Here is a 21601-nt window from a genome sequence, read left to right on the forward strand (position 1 = left end):
ACTCTGGATTTGTGTAGGGTTTACTCCTGAGCTCTTTTCATCTCCCGAAGATCTCCTGCAATGGAGGGTTAGGATCAGAGTTTTCCTTCTCCTAGCTGGGCTCCCTTCCCAGGCTGATGAGCCCCATCTGCCCCTCACTTCCCTCTACAGCATGTGCAGAAACCACCTTCTTGACCACAGGACCCACACTGTTGGTCTTGTCCTTTCAATCTACTGGAGCCTGGCTTCACATTGCGCTAAATGTAGTGAAGGGGGGGGGGCAACCTTGTATGTTTATATGAAATGTTACTATAAAGGAATCCTGTGCATCATAAACTCTACTTTTTCCTGAGGAAAAAACCACCACAACTGCAGAAAGGCGACTCCACAAGCCTTCTGATACACTACACTGACATACTTCACACTTTCAGTGAAATAAATGACACCAGGCAGGGTAACTGACAATAGATTCACAGTTTATTCATTAGATGCAGACATTGAGACTACTAGGGAATGTGCATCAGGAGATGAGACTGCAAGGGGCCACAAACATTCCAGTGGAAATCCATATATGTCTTGAGTCAAGTAGCTGTTACATTCTTTTTGCAAAGCTATTCCTGTTGGGGGGAAAGAGCAGACAGATTAGCCAGCAATTATGCATATGCCGAAACTCCAGAAGACCCCTATGGCTGGGGGCAGATCTGAACAACAGAAAAAACAAGGAGTACAGTTTTCTGTTCTTGATTATATCGTGTGTACTTACCTAAAGCCTCCAAATAAAGTGGACAGTCCCTGTACATAAAGACAGCTAAAAAAACAATACCTAGAGACCGGCACTATTACGTATAGCCAATGAAAGAACTGAGTGTTTAGAATTGTCTGTATTTAATGACTTGTCGAGCTCCAGCAAATGAATGTTATCAAACAGTGCCACCTAGAGTATGTAACTCTGTTACTGCAGCCAAATGGAATGCATCCTCCTCATTGACAGCTTTCACTGTGCAGAACTTCAGGAATCCATTAAAAACATCTGTTCTTTCCATCTCCATAAGTCCTGTTTGGCATAAGGAAAAATAGACTCTAGACGGCCATTTACCTAACCCAAGTGCCAGACAGGTAGCCATCAAGATCACAAAGAACTGCAGCCCAGGAATGGATTCTGACTCCGGAGGTAGCGAGCAACTTGACCAGTTGGGTCAGGAAGTGTAGTTTTATTATCTTGTTTTTCTCAGGTGTCAGGTGATGGGTAAAAGGCGCAAAGGATAGCCACCTGACACCCAGGCTCTGCCCATGTACCTCCCCTTCTGATGATGTAGAAATGATGTAGTGATGATGAAAGGTGGGAGGGGGAACTGGAAATGGGGGAACTAATAAAAGTTGGGAGCACCTTTTGGAGGGGTTCGACTCTTCTCTTTGCAAGGGGAGTGCAGACCCTGCTATAGCAGTTTTGCTTACAAATAAAGGTCAGGCTTCTTAGCCACTTTGCTTTAAGTTTTGCCTGGGTCTTGCCTGTTTTCTTGAAATCCTCCAACCGCAGGGAATCCTTTCACCTAGCGGGCTCACGGAATTCCCTAAGGACTGGAGATCAGCCGGTGAGCATTTTGGTTCTTTTCAACATGCAGAGGAAGTCCCTAACTCACCAAAGGTTTGAAACCCATTGGCTACCTCTCTTGGTTTAGCCAGCCAGTCGAAGCTGTTCCCAGGGTGTGGTAGACCTAGCGGGCCCAAGTTAACCATGCCCATTACTTCTAATGCTATGAGAGAATGATATAAGATTGAATGCTATGCTATGCTTTAATGCTATGCTTTGCTTCCTCTCATTAGGGATTTGGGTGGTGCTGTGGGTTAAACCACAGAGCCTAGGACTTGCCAATCAGAAGGTCAGCGGTTTGAATCCCCGCGATGGGGTGAGCTCCCATTGCTCGGTCCCTGCTCCTGCCAACCTAGCAGTTCGAAAGCACGTCAAAGTGCAAGTAGATAAATAGGCAGGAAAGTAAACGGCGTTTCCGTGCATTGCTCTGGTTCGCCAGAAGCGGCTTAGTCATGCTGGCCACATGACCCAGAAGCTGTATCCCAGCTCCCTCGGCCAATAAAGCGAGATGGGCGCCGCAACCCCAGAGTTGGTCACGACTGGACCTAATGGTCAGGGGTCCCCTTTACCTTTGCTTCCTCTCATTGGTGTCCAGGGGACTGGGAGTTTCTCCTCTGGGCAGAGCCCTTGTTTAAGATTACAGCATTCAGGGCCTGATCCTATGCAGCGCTACTAGGAAGTAAGCCGCACAAGTGATCCAGGGGCGCGCACTGTAAAACAGGTGTGTGTAATAAAGAATGGAGCTTTAGTGCTGCCATTTGTCACCTGGGCTTTCACTTGCTTAGTACCAACATGATCATGCCTTGGCCACTTGCAAAATGGTAGTTCCCTGTAGTTCCTTCAGGGAACTGTTTAATATCAGGTGTGAGAGCTATTCTTAGGGCTATGACAGGAGGTTTAGAGCAAGGTTTCCTTAACTTGGGCCTTGGCTGTTTTTGGACTATAACTCCCATCATCCCTGGGTGGCCGGACTAGAAGTCAGGGACGATGGGAGTTGTAGTCCAAAAAAGCAGCTGAAGATTCAAGTTAGGGAAACCCTGAGTTTGAGAGAACCCAATTGTGATCCTCTGTGTTCAGGCTGACTAAAAGGATGGTGGATTCTGAATACTGTAATTACTTTGCAAGCATGTCACTTTGTGGAATTTATTGAGTTGCTCTAATATATAGGGGAAGGCCACCTGCGGGTTCTGGAGCATCAAGAGAGTGTCATTCACAAACATTTTCATGTTGTGTTCTACGCTTCTCACCCTAATCTCTTTTACTGAAGTGTTCCCACAAAGTTTTAAGGAAAGTGCCTCTATAAACACTGCAAATAGCAGTGGGGACAAAAAGAGAAACTTTGGCATGTACCTCAAAGGAGGTCAGTTCTGGTTTTTAGGTACTTTTTATTATTGCATAGATTTCATTTTTATTATTTTGTATCATTCTTATGTATAATCTTTGTTTATATGTTTGACTGCAACCTGTATTTTGTTGCCTTATTAATGAATCTGAATTTGACATCCCTACTGCAGGTGATGAACACACTAAGGGTGACAGGGATATATGTGTGTATGACTCAGACCTGGCACACCTTTGCATCCTCTCATTTCCTTGCATGTGCATTTAAGCCCCAGCTGAAATGACAGAGTAAGGCTAATATTAACAGTTTAACTAGTCATTTGGCCGCCTACTCTATCCCTGGCATAGGCTCCCATTCAGCTGCATTCAGTCATGCCAACCAGAAGGGATTTACTCGGGGGGGGGGGGGAATCAACAACACGGGGGGGGGGGGAGAAGAGTTTGTTGCTTGTGACTTCTTTTATTTAATATGCTGTGTTCTGCGCTCTTCCTTCAGGAAGCTCAACCATTTATAGAGAATTCCCAGGCAATCTACTATTGAAGTGATGATGAGTCTGACCCTTACGTAGCTTTGACAATGTTGCAGCATAAAAAAAAATAAAACCCAATTAAAACAACAACATTCTTATCTCTGGTGGGACTGTGAAACAAGTGGAAGATCATTTTTGGAACAACTACTTTTTGGATTACAAACTAAACACTGGGGAGTGCAGCACCGGGGAATGGGACATTTGGATAAAAGGAAATGAAGAATACTACTGTATGGAACTCCCCGGGGGTTGGCTCTCCAAAGAGAAAGAGAAGAAAATGCGAAAGAACCCAACAGGGAACAAGGATGTATGCAACTACAAACAGAAACAAGGAAGCTCGCAGAGGGGGCCTGGAGGTGACCTGAGAGCCTCAGATATTAGAACACCGGACTGATGAGGACATAATGACATAAGGACTGACATTACCCGGAACCAGGAAAAGGGACGTTGGATAAATCTAGAATGAGAAATGCCTTTTGTAATAAACTTATATTTATGGAATTAGTGTAATACTAATGAAACATTAAGTGATGTTGGAAAGGAAGTAATTGGCTTAAGCAGAAAGGTTAAATATGGTTTGAATTTAGAAATTTTAGAGATTTGGGGATAAGATAAAATTTAATGATATTAATGCAAAAATGAAGTGATTTGGGTAATAGTATGAATTTGCTGAATAAATTTTTAAATGGTAACAAAGAGAGAGGTGAGAGGAAGTCAGGAAAATAAGTAAAAGAACGGTGAGAAATTGAAAGGAGGGATTTTTAAATTTTCTTTTCCTTTTTTCTTGTTTTTTGTGTCGAACTTTTTGGCTTTTGTATTTTTTATTCTTTTTTTTGGTGTTATTTTTTGTTCTTTGTCCTGTTTTTCTTTTCTTTTGTTGTCATTGTAACCTTTTTTCTTGTTAAAATCTAATGAAATATTATTCAAAAAACAACAACAACAACAACGTGGCAGCATCACATGCCTTTAGACCACTCTGAAATGAATGCTGGTGTATGTAACACTGAAAGAAACAGTGGTAAGGCTTTCTGCCCAGTTTATATGGGCTGACTTCCAATATTCCTTCCGGAATTGAGAGAAGCTATAACAATGGCAAGAGGCTATCTGTGCCACTGGTTCCTACACACAGGTGTTGCAATGGTTCAACTCACTCTGTGTTCTCACTCATGCCCTCTGGATGATGTTCCACTATAACTCCCATCATGCATGCCCACTGGTCATGCTGCTGGGGCTAATGGGAGCTTTATTTCAACAATCATCTGCAGGGTATCATGTTGGCTGCCCCACCTGCCCAACTGAAATAAAACCCACTGTCTAACAATATAAACAATAAAAAACAATAATGGAACAATGCACAATAAAAATGCCACGGCAATATTCAGTAACATTTCCCATAAACTAAATAAAAGCAAAGCACATACATAGACAGATAATTATGAAATTATTGTGAGGTTTAATAAGTTAACTGTTTATATTTGGACAACTTTTCTCCTGTACTTTATTGGAAGGAGAAAGATAATCATTTCCTTAATAACAATTTAAACAATTTATTTAACAAGTACAATAACATTATAGCATATGTAGCCATGTTTGTTAACTGATGTGGTTTGCAGGAAGAACAGGCGGAGGAGAAACAGGCTGGTGGAAAGCTGGAAAAGGGGAATCAGGGACTGGAGCAGAGAACTTCAGGGATTCCTGCTGCAGGACTGAAGTTCCGGGTAGAGACTTTATTGTTTGGACAATGCCAGGCGAGCCCTGGGAAGAAGGGCCTGGATGCAGTGAACTCTTTTATTAGTTGACTGGCAAGCAGTTCAAGGTCTCGCCAAGGACTTACAGATCCCAGTTACTATTTCCACACCCCCCCCTTTGGATTTGCTTCTACCTTCAGGTGCCTATTCTGTACAGTTACCGTATTTTCCACTCTATAGGACACACTTTTCCCCCTCCAAAAATTAAGGGGAAATGTGTGTGCATCCTATGGAGCGAATGCAGGCTCCTTGGCTTTAGCGATAGCAACGCGAAGCCTCCGAAGCACAGAGGGAACGCTCCCAGTCCCACCAGGAGATGCTGGGGACTGAACCTGATGCCTTCTGCATGCTAAGCACTTGTTCTACCACTGAGCTATGGCCCTAGCTCACAATATTGCTGTCAGGATAAAATGGAGAAGGTGGAGGCTGAAATGCGTATGCTCTGTGGAGGAAAGGTGGGATAGAAGTATAAGAAGGAATAAAGTATGTAAACTAGCTTATAAGTGAATAAACTACAGTATATTTTTAACTTACTCTCCTAATAATTTGTATATAAATTATAAAAGTGGTATATAAATTTTGTTAAATAAAAAAAAGGAAATGTTCAGATTTTCAAACAGTATGTTATGCCTGAGCCTTCATTGCTGAAACTCCCAACAGCATTTTCATGCTCACAAACACCTGATGAAGGAACCATTGTGACATAATCCATTCAAGCAGAGTGAAGGGGCAACAGGCTGCCAACAGTGGCAGTAGTTGGGGGCTCCCATCTATTAAAAAGCCACAGAAAGTCTTTTCATACTGCCTGAGGAATTAATCCCTTATTTAACATTCATAATTGCTGGATCGATTTAACAGGACTGGAGCTAACATTTGCTTGGATTTGGCACCATTGATAGGGAACTGCCTGCTGCGTCCTCCGCTTTGAGGTCACCCTGGTCTTTGGGCCTCCAGCACCTTCTTCAGCATGTCCAACCCATCTAAGAGGCGTATGATACTGGTGTTCCACTGGGTCAGGAAGAAGCCCCTGACAGAGAAGCCGTGCTCCACCATCTTGGCCAGACCTTCTACCTCTGCACCGGCTTGCAACACTTCTCACATTTCACTCTATTTCACGAGGAGCAAGGCACAACCCGCTCCGCTCAGGAGGTCCTGCAGGCGCAAGGTGCTGCGATTGCCGAATCTCACCGACCCCAAGTTTTTAAGATCCGTCAATGGCAGCATTGGCCGGAAGAGAGCCTGCAGGCGTGGCAAGCAAAAGAAGACTCCAGTGGGAATAGGAAAAGGGGTGAGGGCTAGGCTAGAGGCAAGAAGGCTCCAAAGCTATTTGCGGGATGGGATTGCTTTAAAAAGTGTTGAATGAGTTGATCCATATGGATCAAGTAGGATTTCTCCCCGATAGGCAACTGAAAAATAACGTAAGGAAAGTTAACAACATAATAGAATAACTGAAGGTACACAGTGAAAAACCGGCTGCCCTGATTTTTCTCAGTGCAGAAAAAGCATGACATCATCTCCTGGTTATTTATGAAAGAAGTGTTTGAAAAAATGGAACCAGGTGATGCCTTCTTAAGAGGTATCAACGCTTTACATAAGGAACAATGGGCAAATATTATAGTAAACAACATCATCTCAGAAAAATGCAGTATCATGAAAGGAACAAAACAAAGGTGCCCCCTCTCTCCGCTATTATTCTCACCCTAGAAGCTTTATGGCAAAATATAAGGAATAATGATAAAATTAGAGGAATAAGAGTGGGCAAACAAAATTACAAAATAAAAGCTTTCATGGATGATATTGTCTTAACTCTGGAACAACCCTTAGAAAGTGTACTAGAGCTGTTAAAGGAGATAATTGAATTTGGAAAACTGGTTGGCTTCAAAATAAATAAAGATAATACCAAAATGTTAGTTAAGAACATGGATAATCAACCCAATCAGGGGAAATTACCAGATGGAAGATAGAGAAAAAGTTAAGTACATAGGAGTGTCACTATTAATAAATAAAAATAACATCTATAAAGATACAATGCAAGGACTTGGAAAGAAGTTTAAAAAGATTTAGATATATTGGACAAAATGCAATTATCATTACTGGGGAGAATCTTGGCAATAAAAATGAATACTCTCCCAAAAATGCTATTTCTTTTCCAAACAATGTCTAAAAGAGTGGCAAAAAGATCTGTCTTAAGTTTATTTGCCGGGGAAGAAGCCCAGGATAAAGCCTAGGATTCTTATTGACATAAAAGATAGAGGAGGTTTCGCACTCCCTGACTTAGAATTATATTTTGAAACTGCTTGCCTGTGCTGGATACAATATTGGGTACTGCTGCTAGAAAATACACAGTTGCTAGACTTGGAGGGCCCTGTCATCAAATACTGTTGGCACACTTGTATTTGGTATGGAAAAGCTGGAATACATAAAAGGTTTGCCAACCATGTTATTATAAAAAAACTTAATTAGGGCATGGGAAAAACACAAAAATTTATTAGAAAACAAATCACCAACATGGTTATCCCCAACAGAAGCTGACACAAGAAAAAAAATTAATATGAGGGATAATTTGGGTGCCTATAATGAATTGTTAGGGACGCGGGTGACGCTGTGGGTAAAACCTCAGTGCCTAGGACTTGCCGATCGTATGGTTGGCAGTTTGAATCCCCGCGGCGGGGTGAGCTCCCGTCGTTCGGTCCCAGCTCCTGCCCACCTAGCAGTTCGAAAGCACCCCTAAGTGCAAGTAGATAAATAGGTATCGCTTTATAGCGGGAAGGTAAACGGCGTTTCCGTGTGCTGTGCTGGTGCTGGCTCACCAGAGCAGCTTCGTCACGCTGGCCATGTGACCCGGAAGTGTTTCCGGACAGCGCTGGCCCCCGGCCTCTTAAGTGAGATGTCGGACACGACTGGTCCGTACGGGCAGGGGCAGTGGCGTAGCGTGGGTTGTCAGCACCCGGGGCAAGGCAAGTAATTTGTACCCCCTAACCCGTGGATTTGCACCCTCTAACCCTAACCCCCAGATGTTGCGCCCGGTGCGGCCGGCCCCCCTGCACCCCCCACGCTACGCCACTGGGCAGGGGTACCTTTTAATGAATTGTTAGACTTTTCAAAAGAACAAAAAAATGAAATAAATTGAAGGGATTAAAGAATATGTGTTGGACTGGCTATATTATAACCAAATCAATTCAAAATTTAAGGTAGACAAGAAATTGGGATTTGCATAAAAAACATCACAATTCAAAGAAGAAATATTAAGACCTAGAGTTAAAAATTAATCTAAAATGTACAGAATATTACTCAATTGGGAAACGAAAGAAGAATTTGTGAAATCTTCTATGATTAAATGGGCACATGATGTGGGTCATAATGTTGATTTGAACCTGTGGGAACAATTGTGGAAAATAAACTTAAAAATCACTGCTAGTTATGCGCTAAAAGAGAACTGTGCCTGGGCAATATATCACCCAGGACCTGTCTAAAGATGACCTATGCTGAAAGTGCAAAGAAAAAACCCGGCACATTTTATCATTCATGGTGGTCTTGTAGAACAATAAAAGAATTTTGGGAGAATGGTGTATAACCAACTTAAGAAAATGCTTAGAAGAATGTTTCCCGACTACTCACAACTCTGCGGATGCTGCCTCAACCATGGCTGGTAACGAAGTCGCGGGAACATTCAGCATCCGATATGACTTAGCAGGAAAAAGTTTCAAGGTATAGGAGCATCCCTTGAAAGCTGCACAAGGCGCTCGGGCCGTTTCGGGATTGGCCGGGAGGAGAACCAATCAGAACGAGGGATTGGCTTGAGGACCTTCACATCGGTTTGAAAGCAGAGAATCCCCTGGCGGAGAGAGAACGCAGTGACGCCACTAAGCTATAGAGGTTTAAAAGAAGGGGGGTGGGGAATCCCTATAAGCATTGCACAAAACCCTCGCTTCCGGTTCATATGCGAAGCCCGACGAATGCGGGGCAGAAAGAAAATACGAAGAGGGGTGGGGAGTTCCCTGCGCCTCCCTTCTCCTAGAGAGTGTTTTCTCCCCCATGCCTTTTGCATCGGTATAGGAGCCAACTCCTAGGGGATGAGGTCTCTTCATTCCCCCCCCGCCCCCAACATATTTGAGGGGCCACCCCACCCCACCCCCAAGTTAATGGGCCTCGCTATTCAAATGGTGTGCAATGATTTCTAACATGTGGGGAGAGGCTTATTTAGTTAGCCCGCCCCCACCTCCGATATATTTTATTCAAGCCTCGTGTATCGTCGATTGGGAACCGGAAGTGTAGGTGCAGTCTTCGTCCAGAGCTAAGGTAGCCCTATGGGCCTTTGTAGAAAAGTCCTAAAACCCTAAACGCACTTCCTCGCGAGCAAGCGCAGCTGGCATAGGAGGCTAGGAGGAGCCCGATCCCCTCCTCCTCCTTCTCCTCCGCTGCCATGCCCAAGGTGGTGTCCCGCTCCGTGGTTTGCTCCGACACCCGCGACCGGGAGGAATACGACGACGGCGAGAAGCCCCTGCACGTCTATTACTGCCTGTGCGGTCAGATGGTGCTGGTCCTGGGTGAGCATAGAGAACCGGGGCACGGGCGGCCCCGATCCCGCAGGCAGCGCTTCCCTTCTCCGCTTCCTCCATTTCAATCCCACGCCTTCCACCTACCCGGGGCTCTGGGTTTAGCCGGCGCGGTTCTTTCCCGCGACGACCCTGCGAGGTAGGCTAGGCAAAGGCAGGCAGGCTTAAATTTCAGCGATGCTGCTGTGTCAACGGCCGCTGACTTCCTTCTTCTCCACCCCCACCAAGGGATTCCGGGATCTGCAATTTGTTCAAGGCGCTGCCATCGGGTTGGGGTGCGGGGAGCAAAACCTCAATAATCGGATTGATTTGGGCGCCGCTGGGACATCTCGCGAGGCCTGTTCCCCTCTTAGTGCTATAATCATGTATTTATTTAGCTCGTACACACCGCCCTTCATCCAGAGATCACAGGGCGGTTCACGACATAAAAAAAGCAAAATATGGACCCAGAAATGGTTTGGTAAATATACCCCCCCCACCAGGAGGCAGACCCTGTTTTCTGCTTTCGTGCCCCAATAAATCATAGAGTTTTGGACCCCTTTCTAGTGTAATCCCCTGCAATGCAGGAATCTTTCGCCCAACATGGTGCTTGAAGCCACAACCCTGATGTTAAGAGTCTCATGCTCCACCAACTGAGCTGTCCCAGGGGCTGGGTAGTCGTCTGTCATGGATGCTTTAGTTGAGATTTCCTAATTGCAGAGGGTTGGACTAGATGACCCTTGGGCTCCCTTCCAACTCAGCGGTTCTGCGTGTTCAATCTCTGTCCCTGTGTATACAAATAGTCAGTCTGTTTATTTATAGTTATTCACATGTAAAGTTCATCAGCTGAACTAATAAAAACATGTACTCTTTCATACAAACACTTGTACATTTGCAGAGATACATTGCACACATTCGGTGTGAACAGGCCTATTTGTTCTATGGGGGTGGGACCTTTCTATCTGTATTTTCTACACCACGAGCAATTTTATTGTCCATTGCGTTCAGTGGGACTTAGGTTCACCTAGGAGCTATATATTTAAAGCAGTATCATGCCACCTTAAACAGTCGTATTTCCCCAAGGAATCCTGGAAACTGTAGTTTCCCAAAGGTACTGAGTTGTTAGGAGACACCTATTCCCCTCACAGTACTACAGTTCCCATAATGGTTTAATAATGAATCCCTCTTCCCAGGGAATTGGGAATTGTAGCTCTGGGAGGGTCTCCTAACAACCCACAGCATCTGCAACAATGTTCTGCCTTCACTGTTGGGTAAACATTTGCATGTTTTTAAAAATAATAATAAAAAAATTGTGGGGAAAGGAATAATAAAGACCTGCTTTATAACATGCTGTGAGGGTGAAAGTACATTTTAAATATATGGAAATTTGTATTTTCTTCCCAGTTAGCTTACTAAAAACAGATGGGGCCTTTAACAGGACAGAATTTTGTCCTTATGTGGTGAAAAACTACCCCTAGTCTCTGTGTTTCTGCAGATTGTCAGCTGGAGAAGCTGCCCATGAGACCTCGAGACAGGGCCCGGGTGATTGATGCGGCCAAACACGCCCACAAATTCTGCAACACCGAAGAGGAGGAAAACGTTTATCTCCGCAGGTAGGAAAATCCAGCCTCTTCCACAAAGTCGCTGTGCAAGCATAATGCTTAATCACCCTTGTGTTTCCTGGGCTGCCATTTTTTATTCTACTAGCCTGCATATGGACAGAACAGAACTGAAAATGGTTTACTCAGAAGTTGGGTGTCCTTGCTAAAGGTTTGTTTTCTTACTTGTACAAACCTTGGAGTTCTCCCTTGGCTGCTGATACCTCCTTACTTTGTGTAGATGGGGCCATTATAATTACAGAAAGATTGACACTGGAGGAATCTGTTCGCTGTTAATATATAGCAGGAGGGAGGAATGTTTTTCACCCCAAGCCAGTGATCTTTTTTCTTGCTATTGTTAGGGTTTTGTGTTCAGTTCTTCAGCGCAGAGTATGTGTGGTTAGGGTCTTCTGTTCATACAGTCAACACTATCTCTCTTCCTCCCCCAGGCCGGAAGGCATTGAACGGCAGTACAGAAAAAAGTGTGGAAAGTGAGTATGACGTTATAAGTATTTTGGGAATTTTAGCAGTGTCTTATTTACAATTTTATTTATAAACTGCTTGGAAAATTCTTCAATCAAGCATTATATGAAACTCCTAAATAATTAATTAAAATATTATTTGTACACACATACATACAGGTACACTCTCACACACTCTCACGCTCTCACACACACAAAGGGAGAGAGAGATTCAAGCTTTTATAACTTTGTCACAACTGGAGCAATACCTGACCAGCCAATGTAATTCTATTTAATGTCCAATGAATTAGCAGATCATTCATTCTTTTTATTTTCTTTTTCTCCCCATCCCCCTACTTGTTAGGTGTGGACTTCTTCTCTTCTACCAGCACCAGCAGAAGAACGCCCCAGTAACATTCATTGTTGATGGTGCTGTGGTCAAATTTGGACAGGGCTTTGGAAAAACGAACATATACACCCAGAAGCAAGAGCCACCCAAGAAGGTAGGGACGTGGATTTTATAGAATCATGGCTGCTTCCATGCTGAGAGCTCAAAACTGAGACTGTGGCTCTGAGTGCCTGGCTGTTGCTCAGCTTGAACAGTAGGAGATGGCTGTGGCCTTCAAGCTTAGGGTTGGCAACCTTCTGGGGACAGCATACTAGTGGTGGGCAGGACCAGAGGGCAGGACCAGAGGCAACAAATGTGAACAGTAGGCTCATTTCTATGCACACTTGCAAATCCCCCTCTTTTCTCTATTCAGGCAATCAAGAAGTATGATCAGAGTTCAAATATGCTTTCTAGTGAAGCAAAAAAGCTCAAGGAGGGCTGTGTAATCTGGGGAGAATGCCAAGGTCCAGACAGAAGCACCTGGAGGACAGTCAGCTTCTGTTCTAACGTTGTGAGACTTCACATGATGTAAACAGCACTTGCTGTTTCCTGCCAGCGGGGCAACTGGTGGGGGCTGAAATCCCAACACAGAGATGACCCGTGCCTGGGCTAGGTGGCCCTTTGTTCTTCTCTAGTTCCACCAAAAGGGAATTAATTTCTCTTCCTGTTACTGCTGCTGCCTCTAATTCACAGCACCAGAACAGCCTCTTAGAGGACAGTTGCTTCTACATATTCTAAGCAATGGATGAGGATGAGGAATATGTGGCCCTTGAAATGCTGCTGGACTTCAAATACCATAATCCCTGAGTGCTAGTCACGCTGGCTAGGGCAGATAAGAGCTTGGAGTCCAGCAATATAGGGAAGGCTCCAGGTTCCTTGCCACTGTTCTAAGCCCCAAGTTGATGCACACTTAATTAAAAATATACATGCCTTTGTTTTCAAGGTGATGATGACCAAACGGACGAAAGACATGGGCAAATTCAGTTCGGTCACAGTCTCCACCATTGATGAAGAGGAGGAGGAGATTGAAGCGGTGAGTTTTCTCTCTCCTTACCTGTAGTAGTAGGCGAAATGTAGGCTGCCTTTCCATAGCCATCTTATTTGGCCAGCTAGTTCAGATCAGTGTGTGAGCTGGCCTCTGCAGTTGCTGGCCCTGTTGGGAAGAGCTCCAGTATGGTTAACTGGTTAGAATGTAGGATTATTATTATTTGTGAAAGACAAAAATGTGTTTTATGTTTGAATCAGATGTTTAGACAGGGACTTCTTCATATGCCATTTGCAACTACAAGGACACAATGAGTAAATCTGGTTGCAAAGTCAACAGGGAAAGAGCCAAGGAGAACAGAAAATGCATGCATCACTAGAGTGGAACAGACTGTCCCCCAAAACACTCTCACTACACTTGCGCTACACTGATATTGCTGATTTAGCTCATCCCCATCCCAGAGTCAGTGCCACCGCCCAGGCCGTCACAGCTTTTGGACTCCTTCCTTACTATATCAAACACAGAGTCCACTAGCTTGGCTCCCTCTGTTCAGTGGCCCTCGGCATAGTTGTTTAGAGCACCACTGTGGCCAAAACCAAAGCTGTCAGGTCAAAAAGTCCAGACCTGACTTGAGTCCATTGCGCCAGGTTCCAAGTCAACAAGGATTGCATGGGACCAGATGCTTCATTGTAGTAAAGGTAAAAGGTAAAGGACCCTGGACAGTTTAGTCCAGTCAAAGGTGACTATGGAGTTGTGGCGCTCATATCGCTTTCAGGCCAAGGGAGCCGGCGTTTGTCCACAGACAGCTTTCCAGGTCATGTGGCCAGCAGGACTAAACCGCTTCTGGTGCAATGGTACACCATGACGGAAACCAGAGCACATGGAAACACTGTTTACCTTCCTGCCGTAGCAGTACCTATTTATCTACTTGCACTGTTCTGCTTTCGTAGTGCTAAGTTGACAGGAGCTGGGACAGAGCAATGGGAACTCACCCCGTCGCAGGGAACCGAACCGCCAACCTTCTGATTGGCAAGCCCAAGTGGTTTAGACCACAGCGGCCCTCACTGTAGTATTGACTGATCCTCTCTAGCTGCAGGTTTCTTTCTCTGTGGTAGCTGTCTGTGGGGTCAATGCTGTGCTTGTTGCTGACGACCTCCCAGAAGTTCATGCTAATTGGTTGCTGCACCAGCTGGCCTGGGTGTGCAACTATCTCACACATGGTGATGGCTTTATTCAAGGCTGGCCTCCACTTACTGGCCATTTCTGCCTCTGGTATGCCCACCAGCACTGGCAGCTAGCAACAGGGAGCGCTTCTGCAAAGATTTTGGCCAGGGAGAACTGCATTTGAAAGCTCCCACTCTGCCACAAAGATATACTGCCTCTCAGTCTCAGCTGCCTCTGAGGCGTAGAGAAAGGAGGCACCATGAATACATACCGTGCATGTTATACACCCTTGCAAATAAGCCTGCAAGCTGTTGCAAACTGGCCTCCTGAAAGACTACTAGCCTATGTTTCCATGCTGGCTGCAGAGAAAGGGAAGCTGCTGCAGGTGCAACTGCCAGCAAAGTGGGCTGAATTCCAGGTACTAGCCCCACTCCTTTGCCTCAGAGGACAGCAGTGGGAGCTGTTGCCTGGCATTAGCAAAGTGACTTAAATAACCCAGATGGCCTCCAGAGAAAAAAGTCTTGATAAACACGTTACTGAGGAAACTGAGCAAAAACAGTGCATACTCCAAGGAGAAAGGAATAGGGAGGTTTTGTCTTTCCTTCACTGATGCCTTGTACATAGCTGGGAGACATTCAACTAAACATGCAGAGGAAAAGCTCCCTCAGAACTACACAGCCAATCAGGCCCCTTTCTACCTCTGTGAAGATCATGCTACTCCGTCTGGTTGCTAAGCAGTAGCTTTACCTGTCCTCCTCTTGGCTGGTTGCTTTAACAATAACAGAATTAACCCTTGTTGCAAACTGAATGAACCCTGCTTTGCGCTCCCAACACCTAGTAGGCGGAGACTAAAAGGAAACAGCAGGGGAAGGCCAAGGATGAGGTCTGGAAATACCAAGTGCATCATAATATTTCTCTTCCTGATGCCACTGAGCTTTTCACTGTGATAGCTTTATGCAAGCTGCTCCAAGAGCCTCTTGGATAGAAAGAGTGACTTAAGCACTATAAGTTAATGCTAATCTCTTGCGAAAGAAACTGCCTTCTACTGAGTGGGCTGCCAGAAGAGTAACAAGGCGAACAATCCCTCCACCATGAAGCCCACTTATTCTCATGCACAGAATTCTTGGTTGCCTATGGCAAGGAGGCGAGCTGTTTAATATAAGGCTGGTGTCATACTACATACACATGAAAGCCACTTGGCAGCTGGTGAGGAAGGGTAAGGAAGCATCTCTTGAAGAGCCACAAGCCCATGGAACTATTCTTAACATAGATCAGTGAGCAAAAAATAGAAATAGATATCACTGAATCATAGAGTTGGAAGGGACCCAGGGGTCATCCAGCCCAACCCCCTGCAGTGCAGGAATCTCAGCTAAAACATCCATGACAGATGGTCATCCAACCTCTGCTTAAAAACCTCCAAGGAAGGAGAGTCCACAACCTCCCAAGGGAGACTGTTCCACTATCTTAGGCTGCTCTCTGCAGAGGGTGGTTTCTCATAGGCTGAGCATTCAAGTCTCATCCTCTGTAGCCTCAAATGGTACAGCCAAACAAAAGCTGTAGCACGTTATGCTGCTGAGTAAACATTCTTTAGTATGGATTAGGGAGAGAGTTGGAAAGGACCCAGAGGGTATATGTATCGGCATCCAAGGGAAATCAAGGCACCAGAAAGGGATTGTGAAGTTAGCAGTTGAGGAGTTTAAATACCTTCCCAAAATAGATGGTGGGGTAGGGAGAAAAGTGTAATGCCACTTCCTTAACCTGCAATGTCTTTTTAATGATTTTTTCTGGTGCAGAGTACTACTAAGTGTTGGACTTTGTGTTAACTTCCCTAACTCTCGTGTGTTTTTCCAGCGAGAAATTGCTGATTCGTATGCACAGAACGCCAAGGTGATTGAGAAGCAGCTGGAGCGGAAGGGCATGAGCAAGAGAAGGCTGCAGGAGCTGGTGAGTTGTTCTCTCTCTCTCTCTCTCTCTCTCTCTCTCTCTCTCTCTCTCCTTCCTTCCTTCCTTCCTTCCTTCCTTCCTTCCTTCCTTCCTTCCTTCCTTCCTTCCTTCCTTCCTTCCTTCCTTCCCATTTCATGGATGGGCTAGATGCAATCATTTTCTTTATATGCTAGTAAGATTCACCTCACTGGCTACTTTCAGACAATCACATTTTAGCTTAGGGCTTATCCTTTCTCTGCTTTTCTCAGTAACGACCCACAATTTAAAGCTCCACATGCATGCAAGCAAACACACACCCTGCTTTGGGGGGTTTTCTGGCTCCAGAACTTTCCATGTGAAAAACTGCTCTTTAATGCTCAATTGGAGCAAACGTCAATCCATGGAAAACCCAAATTGACGTTTGCTCCGATTCAGCTTTAAAGAGCAGTTTTTTCTGGGGGAAACATTGGGCAAAAGGAAAAATAAGATACTCAGACACGGAGCATTAAAGCGTGGACATGTGTCTGGAAAGTGCAGGGCAAAAGGTAAGAGGGGATAATCCCTTAGTTAGCTAAGACAGGAACAAGCCTTCTGACTGCACAAGTGAGAAAACTATTAGAATCCCTCCCAGTCCAGACTCAGGGGTGGGAAAACTTTTCCAACCAGCAGACTGGATCCTGGGGTAACCACCATGTCACAATGACATCAGGTGACCCAGTGTTCTTTTCTAGTGTGGCTTGAGTTGAAGTCACTTCCTACAAAGGAAGTTCCCTGTTGATCTAAGCAGGGCTTGAAATCATCACTAATCAGCTAATAGGCACTGGCTTCCAGCAGGGGTCAGCTGCAGCACAGGATTCCACATTAGCAAGTTGTTCTGTTCCAGTGCTGTTAAAGACATTTTCCTAGTCTAGGCAGAAAAAAAAGGGAAACTACAGTTAATTGAATATTTCCTGATATATTCTCTCCTTCTGCACAGGGACGAGCGATGGGGCTGTGTGTGCTCCCACAAAGCTTATTAAGCTGAGATATGGTCATCCAAATAAGCACATTTCCCCTCTTTTAACAGCACATCTTACAAGTGCAGACAGGCATGATTAACTCTACAGATATTTTTGTGCCACCAGTATGTTGCAAAGCATTTGTTCTAGAAAAGCACTGAATTGTTTTATCAAGAAAGGTCTGGAATAGTGCCATCCTGCAGCTAGCTGTCTGGGCTGGGTAATATTCAGACCATTACAGCAGGTTTAGGGAAACCTGTTTCATCTCAAGGGCCAGTGAGTGGGGGCATGGGTGTCTCTGGAGGGAGCTCTTGAGACCTAGATAGAGAGGCATGAAATATCTGGAATTGCTCATGGTATATCCAGGCATGGCGGTATGTCAGATCGTGAAGAAATGTGATTAGTGGCCAGTGAAGTACATATTCAGGAACTCAATATATTATTGATCTAAGGATACTTGGTTAAGCTGTTGAGGAACTTGCTATTCCCTGGAATACAATTTGAAAACTAGCAAAGCGGGAGGTATCATTCCTCTAGTCTTTTGTCTGTGTTTCTGAAGCACCAACATAGTAATTAACAACTGGATTTAGGGATATTCCAAGAATATTTAATAAAATTTAACCCTTTAATTTTTTAAAAATTTTGTTTTAATCAGGCTGAGCTGGAAGCGAAGAAGGCCAAAATGAAAGGAACTCTTATTGATAACCAGTTCAAATAAGGAGCATCGATATAGAGGACTAGCCAAGAAATGTCATTTAGGAAGCAGGGACAGGGGGAAACACAATACCCCTTCGTCCTTTTTTAATCTGCCCTATGAAATCCCTAATTTGCTTTGTTGATTCTACCATGGAAGATGGAACTGCTCCATGGTTTTTATGGATTTTGCATTTTATTCTGCACACCATGTTTTTAATGTATTCGGAAACTTTTTGAGTTATACTTCCATTGAATTTTACTTCCATTGAATTTTACTTCTTCCACTGCAGAGCTGAGAGGTATTAGTTTGCTTCTGTTATGCAGTGTTTTTAAATTTTTATAATTTTCATATGTACGTAGAAATTTTACATATTGTAAGCATTGTGTTGCCGAGGCGGAAACAATGTGTACAGAGAAATAAACCCCTAACAAGTTGTTTTTATGTGGCTTATCATTTCCAACCCACCCATGTCTCTTGACATAAAGTTAAATTTCTTTATTACACGTGTATTCCACCGTTCCTTGGAGAGATCAGAGGGGATAATCTGGAGCTCTCGCGCAGTCTTCCACCCAGATATTGATCACACTAAAAGCCATACTACAGGTGGCATCAAATGTGACTCGACATTTATTATGCAGGTTTTAAAAATGCATAGGGAGGGAATTTAACCATTTCCCCTCCGTTACCACAATATTTGCTTTGGGGGAAATCTCACTGTCATGCAAATGGGGAATTCCCCTTTCACCCCAAAGCAAATAACAGTGCAATGCTGCAATAATGGAAGAAAAGGGTAAAAGCCCTTCTCTGTACCTCCTTTGATCCTCCCCTCTATAGCTGCTTCAATCTACCTTTTTAGGGGAGGAAAAAAGAGAAACCGTGCAGGTCAGATGCCCTCCGGATTTTGGGAGCTCAATTTCCATCAGCCCCAACCAGCATGGCTAGTGGTCAAGGAAGATGGGAGTTGTAGTCTAGGAACGGCACCCTGGTGTAATAGAGGTGGAGATGCAGTGTTTCTCTGGAGCTTTTGTATAAAATCCAAGTTTTCATTAAGCAAGAGAGTGATTTTGTTGTAGTAGTAATGATGTTTGGCTTGCTAGGGGCCTCAAACTACAGCACAGTGCTGGCAAAATCCAAACCAAATAGCCAAGCCAAGCAGGAAGTGATTGGGTTCACCTAGGTTGTTAACTAGGGACCAATCAAAAGTTTGTGTTCCATGAATGGAAGGAGAGTCCCACTCATGGGAGGGCTCCTGTGAATGGGCAAACAAATCAGAATGATTGCTCAGTAGACTCTAGGGTTGTTGTTTTTAAAGCCCTGTGTAAGTTTCTTGCAAAGGACATGGGTGGCGCTGTGGTCTAAACGACTGAGCCTAGGGCTTACCGATCGGAAGGTCGGCAGTTCAAATCCCCGTGTTGCTCAGTCCCAGCTCCTGCCCACCTAGCAGTTCAAAAGCACCCCAAAAAGTGCAAGTAGATAAACAGGTACCGCTCTGGCGGGAAGGTAAACGGTGTTTCCATGTGCTGCTCTGGTTTCGCCAGAAGCGGCTTAGTCATGCTGGCCACATGACCCGGAAGAACTGTCTGCGGACAAACATCAGCTCCCTCGGCCAGTAAAGCGAGATGAGCTCTGCAACCCCAGAGTCATCCGCAACTGGACTTAACTGTCAGAGGTCCTTTATCTTTTTTAGGTTTCTTGCAAGCAAATAGTGCTGCATGCTCAATGAAAAAGTTGTCCAGACAGACCCCCAGTTCTTATCAGCCATACTAACATTATGTTGTACATCACCCTGAGTTCCTTTAGGAGGGCGGGTTGTATTTAAAGGAAGTATTGTTATTAATAAAAGGGACGCAGGTGGCGCTGTGGACTAAACCGCTGAGCCTCTTGGGCTTGCTGATCGGAAGGTTGGTTTGAATCCCCACCCGTTGCTCAGTCCCAGCTCCTGCCAACCTAGCAGTTCGAAAGCACCCCAAAAAGTGCATGTAGATAAATAGGTACCACTCTGGCGGGAAGGTAAACGGCGTTTCAATGACCTGCTCTGGTTCACCAGAAGCGGCTTAGTCATGCTGGCCACATGACCCGGAAAAACTGTCTGTGGACAAACGCCGGCTCCCTCAGCCAGTAAAGCGAGATGAGCACCGCAACCCCAGAGTCATCCGCGACTGGACTTAACTGTCAGGGGTCCTTCACCTTTCTTATTGTTATTAATAGTAATAATTTTATTATCATGAGACCATCATATGATCAGGGAGAGTGGGAACAAACATGAAAGCTTTGCCCCCTCCAGGACTCCGGGAAAGTGACCATCTGTGGCTTGGAGCCTGCTCTGCTCCTGTTGGGATTCCAAGGTGATTAGAAATTGGGGTTCTACAATGTGTTTGAAACTCCATTGTTCTAGGCGCATTTTGCGACAGAGAATTTCGTTAGCGCAAGCAGTTTCTGAGCTCTGGGAAGTACTGTGCCTCAGATTTCAGATTAAAACTGCAGTGTGGAAGGAAAGGAGGAGCTTTTTCTGCCTTCCCACCTCCAGCTGCTCTCTGAAGACTAGAGAAGAGACCCTTTTAAGAATATTAGGGGGGTGGGCAGGGGAAGGACTAGACCATGTGAAAAATGAACATAATATTTCAGCTGCAGTTCATTTGTTTTCAGCTTTGTATTTTGTTATTTAAAAAGTGTGCCTAGACATGCCGTTGCAGCGCCCATAACCTAGGTTTAAGGTGCCTTTATTCATTTATTTACTGCTTTATATTTTTAATAAAAATATCATACTGTAGTAGTTTACAGCATATTAAATCATCAATAAAACAATAGCCGTGTGATGTTCCTCCAGCCTCATGAGGAGCCTCTTCAGTAGGGCTGGGTGAGTCTGGGCCTCAGTTTTTTACACTGGTTCTACATGGTGTGGGAAGCGTGAGGACATCGCAACTCAGGGAGGGCATTGGGCTGCTGATGGGACAAGTGTTCTTGTCCCCACTTGTGTGTTATTTATGAATACAGTGGTGCATCGCAAGACGAAAAGAATCCGTTCTGCGAGTCTCTTCGTCTAGCGGTTTTTTCGTCTTGCGAAGCAAGCCCATTGACGGCTTAGCGGATTAGCGCTATTAGCGCTTTTAGCGGCTTTTAGCGGGCTATCAGCTTAGCGGATAAGCGGCTTAGTGGCTTAGAAAAAAGGGGGGAAGGGTTTTTTCCCACAGGAACTCGCAAGACATTTTCGTCTTGCGAAGCAAGCCCATAGGAAATTTGTTTTGCGAAGCACCTCCAAAACGGAAAACTCTTTCGTCTAGCGAGTTTTCCGTCTTGCGAGGCATTCGTCTTGCGGGGCACCACTGTACAGTGCCAGAATTGTTGTTGGCATCTGTCTGCCTCTCTGAGGCACAAGCATGGGCAGTGTGTATAGAGGTCCTGGGCTGCTGAGATTACAAAGACTCCCCCTTTTGCATCGCTGTTGTTATACAAAGGAAAGCAGATCAATACATTTGGCACCAGTTTGGCTGCAGAAGTTGCCAGAAGGATGAGTACAAGGTGCCACCTAACTGGTTTAGGGACTCCACTCTGGATTTGTGTAGGGTTTACTCCTTAGACTTTTTCTTTCCCTAAAGATGTCTTGCAATGCAGTGGGTACAGATTTTGCCTCAAGGTTTACTCCCGAAGCCTTTCTCACAAATG

At 44.8% G+C, this 21601-nt stretch overlaps 1 protein-coding gene and 1 long non-coding RNA gene across 3 annotated transcripts; one reads left to right on the forward strand and one right to left on the reverse strand.

The window, feature by feature from the left end:
• Nucleotides 1-434: 434 nt before the first annotated feature.
• Nucleotides 435-10710, reverse strand: LOC309362175. Of its 2 annotated transcripts, XR_014164832.1 has the most exons (3): nt 9833-10710; nt 8808-9024; nt 435-596 (listed from the first exon to the last, which is right to left on the reverse strand). It is a non-coding gene; the product is annotated as an uncharacterized lncRNA (long non-coding RNA). The 2 variants fall into 2 exon arrangements; XR_014164833.1 differs by lacking the exon at nt 9833-10710 and having other exon boundaries at nt 8808-9372.
• On the forward strand, nt 9490-18372 carry STEEP1 (STING1 ER exit protein 1). The gene is made up of 7 exons (XM_081897688.1): nt 9490-9736; nt 11220-11337; nt 11772-11813; nt 12148-12286; nt 13115-13204; nt 16172-16264; nt 17897-18372. The coding sequence occupies exons 1-7, from the start codon at nt 9613-9615 to the stop codon at nt 17957-17959; spliced, it is 669 nt and encodes a 222-aa protein (XP_081753814.1). The 5' UTR covers nt 9490-9612; the 3' UTR covers nt 17960-18372.
• The last annotated feature ends 3229 nt before the right edge of the window (nt 18373-21601 follow it).

This window comes from Podarcis melisellensis (assembly GCF_964234715.1).
Source record: "Podarcis melisellensis genome assembly, chromosome: Z".
NCBI classification, from domain to species: domain Eukaryota; kingdom Metazoa; phylum Chordata; class Lepidosauria; order Squamata; family Lacertidae; genus Podarcis; species Podarcis melisellensis.

Excerpts from the sequence above, each read along its gene's own strand:
- STEEP1 (XM_081897688.1), top strand. The coding sequence starts at position 9,613 with ATGCCCAAGGTGGTGTCCCGCTCCGTGGTTTGCTCCGACACCCGCGAC. Across the intron at positions 9,737-11,219 it reads TCAGATGGTGCTGGTCCTGG|ATTGTCAGCTGGAGAAGCTG; the intron begins GTGAGCATAGAG and ends GTGTTTCTGCAG. Across the intron at positions 11,814-12,147 it reads TACAGAAAAAAGTGTGGAAA|GTGTGGACTTCTTCTCTTCT; the intron begins GTGAGTATGACG and ends CCTACTTGTTAG.